General features: G+C 49.3%; 1 protein-coding gene across 12 annotated transcripts in view; it reads left to right on the top strand.

Moving 5' to 3' along the window:
• PTPRT (protein tyrosine phosphatase receptor type T) overlaps positions 1-9,109 on the top strand; it is a 690,852-nt gene extending 681,743 nt beyond the window's left edge. For all 12 annotated transcript variants that reach the window (XM_090286424.1, XM_090286422.1, XM_090286420.1 and 9 more), the window contains 4 exons: positions 3,524-3,649; positions 4,522-4,685; positions 7,327-7,462; positions 8,197-9,109. In XM_090286424.1, the coding sequence (XP_090142550.1) occupies positions 3,524-3,649; positions 4,522-4,685; positions 7,327-7,462; positions 8,197-8,250 (480 nt within the window). In that variant the 3' untranslated portion in view covers positions 8,251-9,109. The remainder of the gene's footprint in view (positions 1-3,523; positions 3,650-4,521; positions 4,686-7,326; positions 7,463-8,196) is intronic.
• The last annotated feature ends 12,510 nt before the right edge of the window (positions 9,110-21,619 follow it).

The raw sequence follows: 21,619 nt of genomic DNA, 5'->3' as shown, positions 1-21,619 counted from the left end.
TGCTCCATTTCTGTAACACCCAGGGAGCAAAGCTCAGTTCCTCGCTGGTGTCTGCAAGAAATCCATGCCTATTGAGCGCTGCGCATGTTTTTATAAATTTAGTGAATATTTAGGAGCATGGGGGGGGGGGGTGTCACGTAACACACTGATTCACTTCCAACCATTTCACTGGTTCTGTTACATCCCAGCCTCCCTCCCATCTCCTGGGTCCCCCCAAGAACAACCCACAGGTTTCTCTTCTTTGACATGCAGAACAGTGCCCCCATGTCCAGGATGCAGCTGGTCCCCACTGCTCCCCCAAGCCAGCTGCTAAGGAATTTTCACAGCAAGGACAGTCCTTTGGGTATTATCCTAAAGAGAAATTTCCATAAGATCTACTAAGTGGAGGGGAAACAATGCTTCACTTTATCCACGTTGTTTGGGTGACTGTCCCCCACGTTTCCTAGTAATTATAGCTCACATTGACTGAGCGCTCATTAGTTTCAGATCCCTGTGCTAAGCAGACACATTAAGATTCACAGCCACTCATAACTCAGAGAAGCTAAAAGATTTGGCCAAGTCACTCAGCTAGAAAGTGACAGGGCTGGGATTTGAACCTCGGATACTTCAGGTAGGAGCTCTCTTGCTATACTGCATACACAGCCAAAATGGCAGCCCCCACCAAGGCACAGCAGCGCCTGGACACCAGGACAGCCTTGAGCTAAACCTTAGAGGACATTTCCTATTGATGAGAATAATTGCCGAGCCCCAAAGGGTCACTGGGAACACTTGGCTCCCTTCCTTCTCCTGTTCCCCATGATGGATTATGTGTGACCCCGATGGCCCTCAGCAGCTCACACACCACATCTGCCCACACATCACCCGGCTGAATGTTACCCATGCTGTTGCTCATGTGATGTCACAGACTGGGGAACTTGAGTGAAAGGCTGGGCTCTGACTTAGGATTGGAAGGACCCTGCAAACTCCCACAGCCGTCTGGACATCATGAGGGAGTGAGCTGGAAAAGCAAATGCAGAGAAGTATCCCAAATACAGGAGGTCTTGTTTGAGGCATAGGAGAACCTATTAGCTTGAGAAAGTAGTCTGGAAATCTTATTAAAAGAGACAAATCATTCCGCATTTTCTCCAGACTGAGAAAATCAGGAGTGATAGACTTTCCTGGATGCCATAGACCCCTGTACCTGCTGTCAGGATCACAGTCAGCCTCTGGCTAGGCTAAATTCAATGCAGGTGATAAAAGCAAATTCTTTTTAATGGGCAGTTCTGATTAATTCTTATTTCTCTAGCCAGCTAGAGACTTATCAATACCAGCCCCTCTTTACTGGAAGGGGTATGAGGTGGAAGAGCCAATGGCAAAGAAAAATGAAGTTCAAGTTGTGGATTTGTCATTACTGCACAGCTCAGCAGATGACTGTCCAGCCATGGAAGCCCCTGTGACCAGCCACACACAAACACACACGCACGCACACGCACGCATGCACGCACATTAGTATGCTCAATGCCGGGGAAGCAAGCACCATTGCATTAGAAACTTAACCTTGCTCATCTTTCCTATTTGAGGTGAGTGATAAAAAGAATCCTTCAACTTTAGATGTTAGATATTATCATAATTGTTATTTTTGTTGAGTTCTGATGGGTTCAATAGTACTAGAGATCGCAGGGATTTAGTGGCGCTGTGCTAAGGGCCTTAATCACACGCATCATCCCCTTTATTCCCAGGACAAGCCAACAGTGCAGGGACTAGCTAGCTCTCTCTGTGAAGGACAAGATAGGAAATATTTTAGGTTCTGCAGGCTTTGTGGTCTCTGTTGCAACTACTCAGCTCTCTTTGCAGCTCGAAAGCAACCACAGACAATACATAAATGAGTAAGTACCACAGTATGTTGATAAAACTTTACTTACAGAATCAGGTGCTGGCCAGGTTTGGCCTGTGGGCCATAGTGTGAGCAGTGTTATCCCTAATTCAGAATTTGGGTTCCACAGCTAGGAAGGTGGCAGACATGTGCTTTTTTCTCTCCTGGCTTTTCCATCTTGGTTCTAGTTCTAGAGGAAGGATAGAATAAAAGACACTTTTGCCCGTGACTGCTCAGGTTGAGTTGGCTGTTCTGTCTCAACAAAAGGGACCCCGATCACGTTCATGAAAATCCTGCATCCATGGCAGCCGTGAGGAAACCACTGAATTTCTGAGGGTCACCTCTGGTAGTCTAACTCCTTGTTGCAAGCTCATGGTAGGCTGTGGCAGGCCCCACCAAGGAAGGGACTGACCCCAAGCTGACCTCAGAAGCCTCGGTGGGTCTTGTGAATCTCAGCTCCATCCTCTGGAGGGTCTTTCCAACACGTGGCCATTTTGTCCATGCTGGGGTGGTCCCCGACAGGCTTGCAGCCCCAGTCTTAGCTCTCTTCTGTTCCCCAACGCCAGGCCTGTAGACGTGGAGCGGGTCCATCTCCATGCCCCTTGGGAACCAGGAATGTAAGGAAGCACCTTTGCCCTTCTTTGAGCCATAACCCCTGCCAACTACCTCGATGTCCTGTCTCCAACTCAAGTCATCTAGTGGCTCAACAAACACAGGAGAATAAAGTATCTGTCTCTCTTTCTTATGAGACTATAAACCAAAGGAACAAAGCGTGATATTAGGCATGGTTTCTCAGTCTCTATACCACTGATATTTGGGGCCAGATTACTGGGGGGGAGGGGGGGGGTGACGGGGGGGAGTATGCTTGTGGTAGAGAATATTGGCAGCATCTCAGCCTCTACTCACTGGATACCCATAGCAGCCCCCAGGTGTGACAGTCAAAAGATATCTCCAGACAAATGTCCCCTGGGTGACCAAAGAACCTCTGGCTAAGACATTGTCTTTGGCTGAGGGGCAATCATTGATTTTGCTCTCAGCTGTAGGGTCTGATTCTCAATTGCAGAAAAATAGGAAAAATCACAGGCAAGGTCTCTCAATACCATGTTACATCACCTTTGGGTATAAGGTCAACACAATTATCCCCATTTTACATGTGAGAAAACTGAGGCCTGGGTCACACAGCTAGTAAGGAGCCTGATGCCAAAGCCTATATATGTATATTCTAAAACTGCTCATGATCTGATCACAAAGTGAACATTGGGAAGGTTCTCCTGGGATGAGGAAGAGTTTGCCATGATCCACATTAGTGGAAAACAAAACAAAACTAGAGATGACCTGCCCTTTCTTCAGAGTGTTCTATCCAATCCTGTCCACAGTGCTTCAAGGTAAATATTATTCTCCCCACTTCATAGACGAGGAAAGCGAGGCCCAGCGAGGCTAACAAATGGTGTGAAATCAGCATAGCCAAGTGTCTCTGTGTTCAGAGCTTTGATTTTTCAATAACTCCCCAAAAATGGGTGGCTGCTCCCCAACAGGGAAGTCTGATTCCCTACATGATACTCTACATCTCTAACCAGTGGGTTCTGCAGACAATAAAAAGGGCTCCCTAATACAGGAGCCTAACGCCCTGCCCACCCCTGTCCTTGGCTCTTCCCGCACCCTCCTTCCCAGCTCTGCATGCAGTACTGGCCTGAGAAGACCTCCGGGTGCTATGGGCCCATCCAGGTGGAGTTCGTCTCTGCAGACATCGACGAGGACATCATCCACAGAATATTCCGAATCTGCAACATGGCTCGCGTAAGTATATGGCCGCCGCTGCTTCCCATGCGCTCCCCTCCCCCAGACAGATGGAGGCTGCCGGGAGAGGAGCCTTCCCGCCGGCCAGGAGCCTGTGCTGAGTTCTCCAGATCATCGCGTCCTTGGGGAAGTGACGCAGCTGCCGATTCCAGCTCCAGATCCAGCCATGGCTCCAACACACAGAGATGCACAGGTTGACATCCCGTCTGCCATCTGCCTGTTTCCTGACACGCTTGTTGCCATGTAGACAAAACGTCTCTCAGAAATGAGCGCTTTCCCACTGTGTCGCCCTGTTTTGGCTTGAGTTGATGCAGCCGTTGATTGGATCCAGTAAGCTTTGGGCTAGACCCTGGGAACACCACCAAAATGAAAAACAGTGGCTTCCGAGAAGAAATTCACTGGCTGGGTGGAGGGGTATTAGGTGGGAAGGAGCAGATTAGTAAACTATGAAATGGTGGCTAACTAACGTGACGCTGGCCCAGGGTGAAGAGAACTCAGTCCCTGCCCTCAGAATTCACTATCTAATGGGAAAGTGAGATGTATTCTGGCACCTGAACCTCAGGGAGAGAGATGAATTCTGCCTGGTAGAGTCAGGGAAGGCCTTTCCTGAAGAATGGGACATTTGAATTGGGTTTTGAAGACTTAGTAGGAGTTTTCCAGGTTGAGAGGGAGTACTGGGCAGTCATGGCAGGAGAATCGGTGTGCGCAAAGGTGTAGAGGTAAGTGAGGAGAGTCTGTGACTCTCTCGTGATAACATGGCTTAGACTCCTTTAGTCGGTCTCCCACTGCAATGCCGCAACCCCCAGGGTATGTGGAGGGCTTGCGTGCCCAGATCCCCAGTGAAACAGCCCTGACAGCCTCTCTGCTCTCAGCCACAGGATGGGTATCGTATAGTCCAGCACCTCCAGTACATTGGCTGGCCCGCCTACCGGGACACGCCCCCCTCCAAGCGCTCTCTGCTCAAAGTGGTTCGGCGGCTGGAGAAGTGGCAGGAGCAGTACGACGGGCGGGAGGGACGCACCGTGGTCCACTGCCTGTGAGTACTGCGCTGTGGAGGGGTCTCCAGGGACACAGGGTGGTGGGTGCCCTAAACCATCTCTTAAAGGCCAGTGGGGGTGTACTCAAGGAATTACCACCCTTTAATGCACTGGCGATACCAGTTTGTTGCCATGAACTAATGTTATATAACATATTTACTGATACAAAACCTGGTGGCCTTTCTTCAAACAGGGTGGGCAGACCACACCCCAATGCTCCCGAGCGGGAGATAAGCCCCACCCTCCAATAGGAGGAACCGTGTGTCACAAGAAAGCTCAGGGCTCCACTGACCAGATCCTCCTCTATTTCCTGGAGAAGAAAAATAAGAAAGGGGACTGGGTTAATTCATTGGGCTTAATGCCAGGCCATTAAAATGAGTCACCTCATTCCACCTACGAAGTCGATGTTATCGCGTTACAGTGAGAAGACTGAGGCACAGGCAGGGTAAGGCATCAGACAGTTGAGAGAGGAGCTTTGATTTGAATCCACTGGTCCCCAAGCTAATGTGCCCCCTGTTAACCCCCGCTGCCTCTGAGTAACCCAAGGGGCCCAGGCCCCGAGTCTGGAACACTTCTTCCCAGGGCACAGTGCACTCAGGTTGGCTGTGTTTATACTTCCAATGTGGGGCGAAATGGAACCTTCACCTTCTGTCTTAGGACAGGCGTAGCCGGGGCACAGGGATTCCCAGTCAAACAGACCCTGATGTCACCCTACAGGGTGGCAGTCAGGGCCCTTAGAGGGCTATGGCTGACAAACTATCATCAAGGAAATCACTTAATTTTGTGAGCCTCGGTTTCCTCATCTGTCCAATGGGTATGTTGAAAGACCCTGGGGTACTTTAAAATATTTAGAAAATAAACACAATTTATCTATCAACATACAGATCTATGATACCATGGTTGCAGATATGCAAATGTTCTACATGGAATTGCTCCGGAGAGCCTGGGTCAGAGTCTATCGTAGGAATATAAAGTGATCTCAGAGAAGGATCCTAACGGAGATCTCAGACCCAAAACAGGTCCGGAGCCAAAACAGCCAGATGTGGAGCACTTGACTGACAGTTATGCACTTTGCTTCTTAGACATTAAAATCTTTTGGGGAGACATGATTGAGAGGGCCTCCCTCTTTAAAAATGTTATGTTAAAGGAAGATTGGACCAGAGTCTGTCTTCCTTTTTTCAGAATAAATATTTGTGGAGCTAGTGGAGCCATTAACAACACCTACTGACCTCAGGACTGAGCTGTCTTTTCAAAACCAGCTTACCGTTCTCAGAAAAATCAGAAAGCTTAAAGGGAAGTTAAACATACACACACAGCATAAGGACCACTGCTTGTAGCAGTCCCCGCCCCCTTCCCAAAGGATGCAGACTGGAATCTGGGAAGATGTCATGAGGTGTCTCATGTCGCAGTAGAGAGTGATATCAGCCAAACTGAGCTGGCCCTGCCCACGTCCCAGAAACTGGCAGCTGGCTCCCTGCACACTAACACTACTCCAGTTACTTCCCTCCCACAAACTCAGGTGGCCCCCTCTTTAGCACAGAGCCACACCCACCTGACAGGGTCTCACTTCACTGGGTCTGAGAGGCCTGTGTCTGCCCACCTCTTCCTTTTGAACTCTGCTCTTCTTGCTCCAGAAAATGCAGAACCCTCCTCCCTGGGGACCCCTTCCTCCTCATTGCCATGAGATTGGTTCTTAGCCTGCTCTTTGACAGGCATACCTTTTTATCTGTGTCTCCCATAGCCAAGGTGGCCAGCAGTTTGAACCAAAGGAAAGCACAGGGCTGTCCTTGGCACACCGGGGGGCCAGAGACACCAAAGCAGACACTAAAATGCAGACGCTGACCAGTGAATGGAGAGCAACCATCTGAATTGGAAACGTCTGATCGTTGGGTGTCCTGTAGATAAAACATCTGGGAGGCTGACTGAGTGCCTTAGTTTCCGTCCAGATGTTCTTTAGACACAGACCATTACGTGAAATCATTAGTTTCTCTTGGCAACGTGCCCAGGAGTTCTGAGTTCGGCAGATTCCAGAAAGGATTTTCTGTAAAGAGTTGGAAGGTGTTTCCGTGAATGACTGTGGGGCATCAGAAAGAAGACGTGACAGGGAGGTGACCCTGCCAGGGCCCTCTGTCTCTCCTCTCTAGATCTGCAGGCTCTTACTTAAACCAGGGTGTACATACAAATAGAGACCTGTCACTTCAGGATACAGCATCTCAGGCCCAAGCAAGCCCCCCCCCACCAAAAATAAAAATAAAAACCTAGGCTGGCTGGCCCTAGGCAAAGAGACATGTCTCTGGTATTGCTGTCCCTAGTGGGTAGGAGAAACATGGGTGAAAAGCACATACAATCTTCCATTGCCTTCACTGGATATGTAGGTGGACCCAGAGCACCCTTTTGGACAAGGATGCAGGCATGACATGTGTAAAGGGGTTCAGACACAGAAGGTGACTTACCCAAGGTCACAGCCAATTCGTGGCACAGGTGGGACTCAAAGCGTGACACATGGCTCAGATTAAGGCTTTTGCCATTGCCTCACCTTGTCGAGTGCCAGGCAGCCACTCCCCGCCACTGCTGACGTGGCTTTAGGCTCAGCAGGTGGGGTTCACAGGACCCCGGCTCACCTCCGCACTCTGTGTTTAGAAATGGGGGAGGCCGCAGCGGAACCTTCTGCGCCATCTGCAGCGTGTGTGAGATGATCCAGCAGCAAAACATCATCGACGTGTTCCACATCGTGAAAACACTGCGTAACAACAAGTCCAACATGGTGGAGACCCTGGTGAGTGCCCCAAGAACGATCCTCCGACAGCCCGGGGGTGACCCCAGTTCCCTCGACCTGAGGAAAATAGCACCAAATAGTAAAAACGCTCCATGACTGGGTGCTTGCTGAGCGCCCGCGATCTACATCCTCTGCACACACTGCTGCCTGTTGCTTCCCTGCCTCCCAGCTCACCAGGTTCCCTTCCCTGCGGGGCAGTCCCAGTACCGATTCTGGAGCACCCCACTTTGTTTTACTTCCTGCACACTCTTTAGTAACATTTCGCCAATTCAGGCTGAGGGGAAGGGACTCCGGATGAGGAGAGTGTGGGTTATGTTTTCAGTTCAGTCCGATTCTGTTCTAATGAACTCATGCTGACTTTTACAGTATCAAGTCTTGGAGTAGGATACTGGGGAAAGGGAGGAAAGAGACTGGGTGGGAGGCAGAGCCCCCGACAGTAAGACCCCGTGCAATGCTGAGACAGACCACACAGAGGAACGTTAGTATGAGTGCACCTACTCTAAGTGTGGTCCATCCCAGAGTCCGGTCTGCAGACCAGCAGCATCAGCACCACGTGGGAGCTGGGCAGAAATGCCGCCCCGTGAGCCCCACCGCAGATCTACTGAAGCAGGATCTGCCTGGATCATCCCGAGTTGACTGTTAGCACAGATATAAAGTTTTCTCCAAAATCTGTGCCTCTAAATGCACTTTTCCTTTCCTCTCCCCTCCTCCCTGTCTGCCTCTCCTCCTCTCAGGAACAGTATAAATTTGTATATGAGGTGGCACTGGAATATTTAAGCTCCTTTTAGCCTGATGGGACGGGGAACCTGCCGGAGTCCAGAGGCCGCTGCGCTCATGCTCCCTTTCCTGTGAACGGCAGCGCCTGGGCTCGCGGCTGAGAGGCGGCGCCCTGCCCAACTCAAGGAGAAGACTGGCGGTCCCATGTCCCACGGTGGGCTCTGCACCTTCCCGGGGTCTCCTGCGGCTGGGGCAGACGCGGCCCTGACAGGCCTAGGCTTCCTTCCCCTGCACACCATACCAGCCACAAACACGGAACCACACAGTCGTGTCCCCATAACAAGGCCCCGATTTCCCAGTTCCCCGACCTCTTGCTTTTGCTCTTTCCGAGTGTGTGAACCTCATGGCAAGCCGGCCAGGCGGGTGCTGGGAGAGGCAGGCACGGCAGCACCTCCCAGCCCTGCTTCTCCTTGGGAGTGGAGGGGATGTATCTCCTCCTCCACACTGTCAAGGGAATGATTGGGCTCTTGGGATCCCTGCTCTGCTGCCCTCTGCAGTCCCCTTCCGTGCCCTCTGGCACCAGACACCTGGATCATGTGACCTGGGGAAGTCCCAAGACCACAGCAGAGGCCCCCATCCTGCCACCTAACCTGCATGGAGCTTGGCCCACTAGCGTTCTGTACCCCTCCCCCAGCCTGGGCCTTGACCTCTGTCACTCGCTGGCCAGCCTGCTGGGTCCACAGAACTCTTGGATAAAGGTTTTCTTTGCTCTTTTGTGGCCAGTGGGAGGGGATGGAGCTACAGGGAACTTGGGTACTCTTCTTGTCTTTGTGCAAAGGGACCACTGTTCTGGGGCAGGGCTCTTACACACCCTTGGGTGTCAGCTCCTTTGGGAGGGACGACAGGATAAGATTTGATTATTTTCCAAAGTGTATATTAAAAGAAACTTTCTTTGGGGGGGGATGTAAAATCTAAGTCTCTTATGTCAAAAAAAAGTGGGGAAGGAGGTTTGGATGTGTAGCTATGACACATCTCTCAGGCCTGTGATCAGGCAATGTCCTTAAAAGGTCCCACCCTGAGACAGCACAGCCCGTTGAGCAGGGGCAAGCCGGGCTGGTCTGAAGACGGCTCCTTTGGTTTCTGGGGCAGACTGAGTACCAGTTTTCAGCATAATCTTGGATCTCCAAGTCCAAACTGCTTCCTAGGAAACCCAGCTGGTATCTTAGAAGACGCCATGTGCGCTGAGTTATGCTTTGGTTTAAAACAGGCCCACGAGATCACGCCTGGGACACTAGGGTCTTGCCCAAAGTGTGAGTGACAGGGAGCCAACAGTAGATGCCAGCCAGGGGTGACACCCTCCATATGGCGTCTTACTCAACCTCAGAACCCCGACAGGAGAGCCAGGAACCTTCCATCATCTCCATGTTCCAACCGAGGAAATTCTGGGTTTCAAAAAGGCAGATAATGATGATAAGACTTATTTTCCTTGTTTTCTTTGTCCTTTCTCAGCCAAGCAATTATTTTATGGAGGGGAAAATAAGGCAAGAAACTTCTGAGCAGAGGACTCCACAAATGGAAATGTAATGCTTTCTTTCTGCTGCCAGTTCTTCTGGGAGGCCCAGAATTTCAGATAGATTTTAGTACCTCATTCCCAGAAAAGCTAGTCTCATCTAATAATTTCTTAGCCAATGAAAAACAATCCCCTGTTCCCTCGGGCGGTGAGGTCTGCCAGCCAGAGAAGCTCCCTCTTTCTACCCTGGTCACGGTCACTTGCAGGTGCGTAGGCTCCGTATCTGACAGCCTCAGGGTGACCTGGGAGAGGGGCAGCTGCAACTCCGAGGTTGGTCTAGCCCCAGGCTGGGCACAAGGAGCACAGGATTCAATGGCACCGTGTTCTGCCTCACTGTGTCCTGAGGAGATGGAACCACAGTGCAGCGGGAGAGTGTTATAGGAGCCCAGAGCAAGGGAGACAGACTCTGCTTCCTAGAGGACTGACATCTGCCCCCAGAAAAGGAAGAAAAGAATATTCAGGCCCAGGGAGCAGCATGGGCAGTGGGCAAGGAGGCATGAAAAATCCTGGGGGGGCGGGGGGGACGGCACCATATGGTGGGAGGTCAGCCCACCTGGAAGACAGGGGAGGCTCCAGAGTCCGGGAGGCAAATGCTCTACCAACGGTGCAGACTTTGCCCTGGGGGGGCCGCAGGGAGCTTTGCAGTGAAGCGCTCAGCTCACTCAGCTCAGTGTCGGAGAAGGTTCCCTCTGGGGCCCGGGGACGCTGCCTCTTTCCCCTTCATCAGACACTGTGAAAACATTCCCTTCGGCGTGTGTTCTTTCATTTCACATCTGTTTGTCTGTCTGCTCATTATTTTGTGGCTGGAACAAAATACGCAGTGGCTCGCGAGATTCTGCTTCTGCGAGAGACTCGGGGTCTCTGCTCCACCACAGAGCAGGGTGACCGAGCCAGAGCCCATGAGAGGGGACATGAAAGGAGCCCACAGAAACTGCTCCCATTGGCATGGGCTCTGGAGCTGTCTGGAAGTCCAGGGACAGCAGACTTGATCAAGGAAGAGCTGTCGCTTTGGAGGTTCAAAAGGAAGCATCTCAAAGTAAAGGCTGGCAAAAGAGCCCCATGACGTGCTCGCTCTTCTCCTTTCATGGGCCCCTTCCCTGGTGAGGCTGAGCCGGTCCCCAGGCCTAGCCCCCACTGGCCCTGCTGGCTAACCGTGCACCCACCACAGCGCCCGCCACCTGCCTCCCAACCCCCCAATCCACTGCTTCAGCCAGTGTCCCCAAGCCTTCAAAGAGCCTACAGCAGAGCAAGTCTTTTCTCACATCTGGGTTCATTCACACAGAATGAGGGGGTGAGGCTGTCTAACACAGATCCTGGGATTTATTCTGCTCGGGAAGGGGTAAAATAGCAGGCAGATAAAAAATGGCAGTGGCTTCTGTCCTTTCAAACGGTAGGAATTTAAAATGTGACTTCAGGGAAAAGGGAAATTGTAGAAGCTCGGGCCACAATGGGGTAACTCAAGGCCAGTGATGGTTCTTGCAGCTTGTCCCCTCATTTCCTCACAATGCAACCACCTTCCAAGACAGCAGGGAAGTGACTAGGTCTCAGGCCAGTTTACAAGGAGGCTCATGGAGTGGTGGGGGGATGCTATCCCTAAGATCCTACCTACATGGCAAGTACATGGCAGGGCTTGGAGGAGATGGGGCACAAGTGTCCAAGAATCTGAACTTGAGCTTAATCAAACACCACCTCCCCCAGGCTATCTTCCCGCCCTTCCCCCTCCCCCCACTTACAGGGTGGGCTCACCTTTCTCAATGCAGAGGAAAAGAGTACGAATGCTCTCTGAGTCTCACAAAGGGGAATAGCCCCTTGTCTGGACAGCCAAAGAGTGTGCCATCACATGGCACAGAGCCTCAAGCTTCTCACCTCCTAGTTAGGGACTCTGTTTGGAGAAGAGGCAAGGTATTAATGAGATGCCAGGACAACCCCCACCTGCATGTGTTTATGACGTGGATAGCTTCAGGATATATCCTCACTATGCCCCAAAACTGTATCCTCTCTCTCTCATTCTGTGAAGACCCTGGGTCGCCCAGGGGCCTTGGGGCCTCTAGAGGCTGCAGCACGCCTCCCATGGTAGGAACGGCAGGGATTAGCTGGCTTTTAGGCTGGCCTTCTCTCTGGGTGTGACCTGAGTGATGGCCTGCCAGATGTCAGCCTTCAGATGGAACCAGCAGACCCTGTGCTAGGGACTTTCGCATGTGAGCTCACTGAATTCTTTCCACCTTCCTAAGAAGTGTTCGTGATTGTCACCAGAGGAGAGAGATCATTTGCCCACAGTTCCACAGCTAGCAAAGGGAGAGCCAGGGTGTAACTTGATTCTCGCTTTCCCATCATTGTCTCTCAGATTTTCCCATAACTGCAAAGACTACAATGAAAGAGACAGCCCAACGGATTTTGTAAAACCCAAAGCAGAGAAGGGTGAACTTAAGCTTTCTCACAGTTCCATGTTTTTACTTTAACAATTCACAAGATATTTGCGTTCCACTTTAATTTAGCCTGATTTGTTTTAATATGACTGTATAAATATTTTTAAACCACATAGCCTGTCCCTTGTAAGGCTTTGATTCCCTCAACTCACTAGGATGAACCCTAGGGAATTCTAGCCCAGTCTGAGAGGCACACTGCCTGGCCAGTCTGCTTCCTCCTGGTGCCAGATCCAGACTCAGACTCACACTACAGTCCAGCTCACCTTCCCCTCAGCAGGTCCTCTAGCAAGGGGTACCCTGACCTTGGTGTTCATGGGTTGATCTCAATTCAAGTCTGCTCCAGTTGGATCCTGGAAGGAGCCCATTGACATATACTAGAATAATGAAGACATGCCCATCTGGTGTGGCAAAAAGTGAGTCCATGAAACCCAAAAAGGGGAAGGAGAAGATGGACCCAGCCTTACTCAGCAGATTCCTGAGTGCTGGGGCTTCTAGAAGGTAGTGTCCTTCGCCCAGGTAGAGTCAAGCATGGTTGCTGAAGTGGGCAAATCTGAGGACACACTGCACATGAGCATCTAGGGTCTGGAAGGCACCTCACTTTGCTTCAGCCAGACATATTTAATGGGTACCTACGACCCATAGGGCCTTCCCTGGAGGGGGTGCTGCCAGGAAGCACAGGTACTGTGGTACAGGCATCTACTGGGGAGGCATGGGGCTGTTCTGGAGAGAGCTCAGTCTTCAGTTCTAATCCTAGCCCAGCCATTTTTCTTGCCGATAGAATGTTGGGCCAACCAGTTAATAGGGAAAGATGTGACAAGAAGAGCCTTAGCCACATAGGGAAGAGAGGTGTGGGAAGCTTCAGACAGGGACACAGGAAGGCAAGGCCAAGAAGCTGGGACCCAAAAGGAATACTCAGAACCAAGGGCGCATAGGGACAACTGGGCAAAGTGACCACTTCTCTGACACAGCAGGACAGCGGATGGGGAAGGACTGGTCAGACCACCTGGAGCAAGGATGTTGTTTTACAATAACTCTCAGTGTCTTAGAGTAAAGAGGATAATTTTCCTTCCAACCAATCATGCATCATCCGTTCCCTGTTGCTAAACTAGCTCTTGCAGCATCCTCTCCAGGATCCACATTTCCCCAGCTCCGGATGAGTGCCTGCTGTGTGCATAGAGGTGTCAGTCTAGCAAGGCTGCTGCAGACGGCAGCAGTGAGGCCCAGGGAGGAGCCTCATTTTTTTTTTTTAATCACGTCATCTCCAGGCGTCACTGCCCAGCCCAGATCCACAGATGCTGATGGAGACTGAGAAGTCTGCAGCTCACTGCCTTAGAACAGAATGAAGACAGTCACACCCCCTTAGCTGGCATCTGGCCACTCCCAGGCTGGACAAACAGGCCATTGGCACGAAAATGAGTCAGAAGTAATGCCACGGAAAACATGGGCGATTCTAAGGGTAAAATGAGCAGGGTGCTATTCCTCAGTGGTGAGGCCAACAGAGTGTATTGGGCCAATATCCTTAGGACCAAATGGGCAACCCAAGCAGCAGGGCATTTCAGAAGATGAGACGTGGTGGCCATTTCATCTCAAAGCCCTCACTTGCCTTCCTCCTCCTCAAACTAGTCTGAGTTCCTCAGCCCATAATGCCAGCTCCAAACCACAGCCAAGCAAAACAGGGACACAGGCAAAGTAAATCCAGCGAGAGGGGACCAGCTGAGATTCGGCCTTTTCCTGATTCCCATTCCAGGGTTCCACGTTGGAGGGCTTTTGGGGTATAATTATCTAGAAGTGATAGCATGCAGGGCCTTGCCTTCACCTACAGGACTTCTGCCTTTGAGGTCATACACTGTTGGAGCAGAAGGGAGAGAAGTCAGTGGCAGAGAATGGAGGGGGCTCCAGTTTCCTCGGACACGAATTTCAGGGTCATGGACATGACCCTCAGAAGCACAGCAGAGATGTCTAAGTCATGTATGTACACACGAGCAGACTCTCTTCTGGTTTATCAGTAACCACAGACAGACTTTTGCAGGTTATTGGCTGGCTGTATGGCTGTCTTGTAGACATCAAGACCATTTCTTGCGTCCCTCCTGCCTACCTCCGGAAGAGGCAGGAAGAGGTCATCAAAGGAACCACATTCACCCCCTAGAAGCCATCCATGAATGTTAGGTCCCCAAGAGGAGCCGTGAGCACCCACAATGGCAGACCCCAGACCTGGCATCCTAGTTGCCTCAAAGGTTGGGGGTAGCCCGCTGGGGCTGATACAGGGATGTGGGAGGACTTTGGAAGGCAGAGGGTCCTAGGGAAGAGCTTTTGGGGCTGGGTCACCATGGAATGTCCTGCTGGATCTGACAACTTCTGGGGGTGGGTGGGAATTGAATCCTGATCCTTAGCTGGAATGTTCAGAGAATGAGGGTCTGAGGGTCTTATAGTGTTGGAAAGAAAGATATTGGTATGAAAGGCTGGAGCTCATGGTAATTAATGTAATTCATGGCTCCTTGGTGGGTGGGACTCTTAGATTAGGGGAGGAAGGGGAATGTGAAGGAACCTACCAGAACTGCAAAACTGAGTCCCTGTGTGCATACCTCAGTGCCTTTGGGCTTATGAGTACAAATCAGTGGACTGCTCATGTGATGGTTCAACAAACTCTCAGTGCCCCTCCCATGGAAGATTACTGATATAAGGTGTTCCTTGGGTCAAAGCCCCCAGGGCAATCGGGAGGCTCAGAGGGCAAGGTGGTGTCATCCCAAGCCAATCAGTCTTCTGAAGGGTGAGACTCAATACTAGTGCCGATGCCCTCCATCTGTCTATAGGTTGTTAGAAAACCCAAGCACCGTTTGCTAGTCCCGGGTCACTCATGAGTGGAACTAGGATCAATGGGTGAAACTTAATAACAGCAAGGACGAAGTCACTGTCTGCCAGAGAGGATGAGCTGCCCATCTTAGCAGTGGTCCAGCAAAAGCCAGACGTCTCTTTAAAGGGAAGGAAGGGCATTGCTGAAATGGCCTTTAAGTAGGTGGGTGAGATCTTATGGAGCTGGGATCATGTTTGAACTTTCCTTCCTGCAGAGCACAAGGCCAAGCAGGTTGTGCTTGGTTTATGCAGGTGGAAGCTCCCTGCTCTCCTGCCCAAGTCTCCCCACCAGGCAGGCCCAGATGCTGCTCTGGCTGCACATCCAGGGCTCATCCAGGCTGGTTATCACCAAATATCCCAGAAAGAACAGCTGCTTTTGCATAAAGTCATTGCCCACCAGGATCTCTGATTAGACCAGCCATAATTTAGACCCACTGGCCAACAAGGCCATCAAAGATAGCAGAACCAATAAAGGTCCAAACAGGACCCCGAGCAGGACATTGCTTACCATATCGATTGTCTCCAGAGGTTAAGTCTATCCCCACTCCCCACTCGAGGCCCGTTGGAGCAGATTGCAAAGCAAAAGCACAGGGAGTCTGTTGACACATAATTATAATCATCCCCACTATTATCCATTTCATTGCCAGGTGGATCCAGGCTAACCCATATTGGCAATCAGACTCAAAAGCACTTTTCTTACCTTCTCTTTCCACCATACATCCTACTGCCCAATGAAAGGCAAGGGGTCGGGCTTCATCTATCATTGCCTTGACTACTGGACACCATTCTAGGCCTCTAGGGCCATCATGGGGTTCCCACGCAACTCCACGGAGACTGATATTTTCACATCCACTGGATATATGCCACCGCATGAGACCCAAGTCTCCACACTGTTTGCAGCCTCCTCCATGAACCCCAGTGGCCTGCATTGTACAGTTGGGGTGTTGGATAGATAAGGCACATATGAGAAGAGAAAACAAAATAAATCGACTTTTTTAAAAAGCCAGCACTGTGCTGTCAATGTTTTTGTTTTTGTTTTTGTTTTTCTGTTTTCTTTCCAATTCTAGCCTAAAAGAGCAGAAGGTAAATAATGTCAGGTCAATGAATAGCAGATATATTTTTTGACTGTACCTTACAGTGAAGTGTAACCTTTTTACGCCCGCAAGTCCATCTTATTTATTCTTGTAAATGTCCCCTGACAATGTTTGTAATATGGCTGTGTTGAAAATCTATACAATAAAGCTGTGACCCTAAGATTCCTGTTTTCCTAAGATTTCTGCACTGGTGTCTTCCTGAGGTTGGCTGGGGGTGAGGGGAAGGCAAGTTGAAGAAGAAAGTGGAAGAAAACATATTATCATCTAGGTGTCTTTATATTTATGTTCATTTAATCCTCTCACCTGTGACACAGGAAATATTATCCCCTCTTTGCAGATGAGAAAGTTGAGGTTCATCACTATTAAGGGATTTTCCATGATTACACATTGCACTAGTAAAAGGGTTGGGTCTAAATCAGTTTTCCTCAAGTGTGGTCCATAGAACACTAGCCTTAGAATCCTCAGGAAGTTGGTTAAACACATATTTTTAAGCCCTGACAGAATCACAGCTTTAAGATCTGCATTTTAACATACTATATCAGTTTGCTATTGCTGTGTGGCATACCACCCCAAAACTCAGTGACTTAAACCAATAGTCCTTTAGGGAGGCCTATTGGGGCTCAACAGATCTAGGCAGAGCCTGGCTAATTCCGGGTGGCCCACTCATGTGTCAGCTACAGGCTCTGATTACTCTAGGCCAGGCTTGCCTGGGATACCTTAGCTGGTGCAGCTCTGCTCCACGTGTCTCTTATCCTCCTCCTGGGCCAGCAGATGCTTCTCATGGTGGTAGCTGGAGCATGAGAGAGAACGTCCAATCGTGTAAGCTATTTTGAGTCATGTCTGCAACATCCCATTGGACAAAGCTAGTTGCATGGCAATACTCAGAATCGTGGGGCAGGGAAATATACTCCACCTCTTGACATAGATACAGACCCTGTTTCTCAATGTTCCAATAAATGCTGAGATTAGGTACGAAACCAGTGGTGCCAGATGTAGCCTTTAACTCACTCATCTCAGAGTGTGGTCCATAGATTACCTACATCAGTTCACCTGCGAAACTTCTAAATATGCAGTCTGATTCACTAGGTCCAAGATGGGTCCGAGGAATCTGCATGCTTACCAAGTACCCCAGGTGATGGTAATACATGCTGAAGTTAAGCAAGCACCATTCTAAATGCTGTGGCTCCTTGTTATAAAGAGACAGATAGAGCCCAACGTGACAAGGAGACAAACCAGTTCCCAAACTAAGGTATGAGGCTTCCAATCTCTGAGTTGCATGCACATGCTCTCGACTTTCCAAGTGAGCAGAAGAAACAGCTGGAACCAACTCTTTTTTAAAGTATATTTTATTGATTATTTGTTAGAGTAGTTCCAATTGTTTTTCCTCTTTGCTCCCCTCTGCTCAGTACCTCCCTCCCCTCCAGCAATGCCACCCCCCTTAGTCCATGTCCATGGGTCATGCATATAAGTTCTTTGGCTTCACCCTTTCCTATATTATTCTTAACTTCCCCCTGTCTATTTTGTACCAACCGATTATGCTTCTTAGTCTCTGCACCATTTCCCCATTTCTCCCTCTTCCCCCTCCCAGCTGATAACCCTCCAAATGATCCCCATACCTATGATTCTGTTCCTATTCTGGTTTGCTTAGTTGGATTTTGTTTTTATTTTTTAGATTCAGTCATTGATAGTTGTGAGTTTGTTGTCATTTTAGTGTTCATAGTTTTTATCTTCTTTTTCTTAAGCAAGTCCCTTTGGCATTTCATATAATAATGGCTTGGTGATGATGAACTCCTTTAGCTTCACCTTGTCTGGGAAGCACTTCATCTGCCCTTCCATTCCAAATGATAGCTTTTCTGGATAGAATAATCCTGGCTGCAGGTTGCCTTTCATCACATTGAATACTGCTTGACAGTCCCTTCCTGCCTGCAAAGTGTCCTCTGAGAAATCGGCTAATAGTCCTATAGGCACCCCCTGTAGGCAACTCTCCGCCTCTCTCTTGCTGCCCCCAGGACTCTGTCTTTATCTTTCACCTTTGGCATCTCAATTATGATGTGTCCTGGTGTGGTCCCCTCTGGGTCCAGCTCACCCGGGACCCTCCATGCTTCCTGGACTTGTATGTCCATCTCTTCTGGAAAATTTGGGAAGTTTTCCTCATTTTTTTAAATTCTTGCTTCCTTGTTCTGTACTGGTTGACTGTTTTTTTCTTCCTTATGTTCCAAATCATTGACTTGAACCCCAGTTTCCTTCCCTTCACCACTGGTTTTGTGTGGATTTTCCTTCATTTCACTTAGCATAGCCTTCACTTCTTCTCTTATGCATTTGCCTTACTCAAGCATATCTGTCAAGCCTGTGAGCATCTTTATCACTAGTGTTTTGAATTCTGCATCTGTTAGGTTGTCTATCTCCTCATCTGTTAGACTGGCTTGTCGCTTAGTTCTCCCACTGGAACCTTGATCTATTTCCCTCTTTGAGCCATACTTCCCTGTCTCCTTCTGTCAGGCTCCTGTGTTTGTTTGCCTCCACGTCCCAGGTACAGCTGTCACTCCTGTTATGTTGTAAGGGGTGGAGCCTTAGGGATTCATCAGTACAGGACAACCTATTTCACCATGTTGTGGCGCTGTATGTGGGAGAGGGGTCCGAGAGGGAACAATGCCATCTACCCAGCACTCACCCCTTTTCCAGGCACCTCTCCCACTTCTGCACTGGACTGGTGCCCCCCTAGCTGCTTCCGTGGCTGTCGTTCCCAGAGTGGGTGGGTCTGCAGACATTCTAGGACCGAAGGGGCCCTTTGAACACGTGGACTCTGCTGAGAGACCGGCAGTTTCTGCCTCCACCCCAACCCCCACTGGTCTGCACAATCAGAAGCAATGAGGCTTGATTTTCCCTGGTGCTAGGACCGTGAGCTGCACAGTCCGGTGAGGAGCTGGAAACATTCCCCAGGTGTCCCCCCTGACTTTTTAGAACATGTGACTGCACTTTCCGCTGGCCTGCCACTGCTGCTGCTACTGCAGCCACCACACCGCATCCTCTCTGCCCCTCCTACCTGTTTGGATGAGTCTTTCTTCTTTATATCTTTGTTTCCTGGACTTCCATATAGTTTGATTTTCTGGAACTTCTGGTTGTTTCTAGTTTTGAGGTAGTTGTATTCCTTCTTAGTTGTGGAGGGAGATGCAGCATGTCTGTCTACGCCTACATCTTGGCCAGAACTGAAACCAACTCTTTAGTGTATCCTTGTTCATAGAGTATCCTGGTTCCTCGGTTCTAAGTACGAGCTGGAAGTATGAGCCACAGAGCTGGAGACCAGGGTTCACTCTGTTTTTCTCACTCAGTCTTAGGAGCACTAGCAGGGTTCTTCAACCTCAGGGACCTAGATGTAGTACCAGACCCCCCATAAGCCACAGAGCCTAGAATACACATGCTTCCTAGCTTGGGTCCTGAGTGCAGAACCTGGTGGCCAGCCAGCTAGTAGTTTTCATCCCTTTGTCCTTGGTCTTGTTAATCGCATTTATTCTGCCTGCTGTATTTATTCTTTTGTGACAAATGTAATAGATGACATTGGGAAAATAGAAAAAATGGAAATATTTCACACATCTCCTAATAACAAATTTACTTTGGGGCCTTTAGTTCTCCCCCAAAATGGAAATACCTTTTAAAGAGTTATTATAAAAGTGGCATATGCTTACTTGGAAAATCTCAATTTACAATTATTTGAGGCATAAGGTGAAGCTAACCACTTCTCAAACATACTTGTCAATATTTTTATGCCATTCCAGACCTTTCTATGCAATTATACACACACACACACACATATATATACACACACACACACACATACATATATATGAGGTCTGTCCAGAAAAAGTTCAGTCATTGTTAATATAACAAGAATGGTTTGTGCAACATCTATGTAACATGGCAACCAAGGAGAGTGGGCTGGATTGTGCATGGATGAACAATGGTGACTTCACTGTACTAGTCAGTGGGGGTGGTAGATGCTGTTGAGTGAGCAGGTGTACTGTGTGGCTGTCACATTCAAAATGACTGAGCAATGAACCTTCATCAAATTTTGTGTTAAGCTTGAACATTCCTCCACAGAAACTATATGAATGACTCAGAAGGCTGCCACTATAGGCAACTGGTGATTGGCAGCTTCATCACAACAATGCATCCACTCATGCATCACATCTCATGCAGAATTTTTTGGCAAAGCATCAAATCACCAATGACTCAGTCCCTCTACAGCCCAGATTTGGCACCCTGCAACTCCTGGCTTTTCCCAAAACTAAAATCACATTTGAAAGGGAAGAAATTTAGGAAAATATGACAGGGAAGCTGATGGCAACTGGGAAAACTGTGCGGGGTCCCAAGGTGCCCACTTTGAAGAGGACTGAGGTTTCATTGTCCAATGTTTCTTGTATCTTCTCAAATAAATGTCTCTATTTTTTATATTACATGGCTGGATACCTCTGGACAGACCTCATATATATGACCTGGTTTAGATATATTAAGACTCAGGTGCTCTCATAGAGATGACTTTGGCCCAGCATTTGCAGTGAGGGACACCACTTCTGTGTGCCCCAACCCTGGAGACTGACCAGAGTGGCACAATTCTCTTTACATGTCAGGACTGAGCCAGGTGTAGGTTTATAGAATCTGGGATGTTTTGCAGCCTAAGCATCACACTGCTCTCCGCTCTGAGTGCCTGCCAGCTAGAGGCTGTTACCCCAGACAATCACCAGCTATCTAAGTTGATGGTTGAATTTGAAGCCTGGCTTTAAGAGCCAACTGAGCCAGGAAGATTACCATCTCCTTTTGAATGACAGGACCCTGATAGCTCTCTGTGCCTAGAAGAAGGTGAAGTCATTCCTCTGTGGGGTGAGCAAGGCAGGACCAAGAAGCCATCTGCATGATCACGACTGACTCCATGTCACCCTACTTTCCTCTACAATATCCACAAATACATAGTAAAAGCTGGGAACTTGGCCACCAAGCCATTGAGTGAATCCAGGAGGCGTTTCCTCTGGTTAAGAGACTGAAGGAGCTAAAATGAGACTCATCGGGGGTTGATACGGAGTCATGCTTTTCTACCTAGAAGATGTAAAGGGGCCTCCAAGAAGATAAAGCGTTTAATCCCTCCAGATGGTTCGCACTCACTCAGAAAATTGGTCAATCGTCCATTTCCGGCTCCTAGGAGATGAAATGACATTAAGAAAAACCTCTGTGGGAGGGAGAGCAGCAGGGAGAAACGTGTAGAAATGCACGCTGAGGATGGATGCTTTCATCCCCATAGGAACGCGCCCAGAATTGAGGGGGAGTTAAACCACCACCCCTCAGGGCAGCCTTTGACCAGCCTGAGCCTGGAGCCTGTAAACAACGCTTCCTCATTTCTTGCCTCTCTGAAGGCAGTTCTGAGCTATATGTCATATAACCTTTCCAATGGTCCCGAACAAGCAAACAGACTCTTGTAGAAATAGCCAACTGCATAACATAACCTTGTATG

This window comes from Furipterus horrens, unplaced genomic scaffold (assembly GCF_987537825.1).
Source record: "Furipterus horrens unplaced genomic scaffold, mFurHor1.1.pri manual_scaffold_8, whole genome shotgun sequence".
NCBI lineage: Eukaryota > Metazoa > Chordata > Mammalia > Chiroptera > Furipteridae > Furipterus > Furipterus horrens.
The sequence above is the reverse complement of the archived record's forward strand: the minus strand, read 5'-3'. Positions and strand labels throughout refer to the sequence as shown.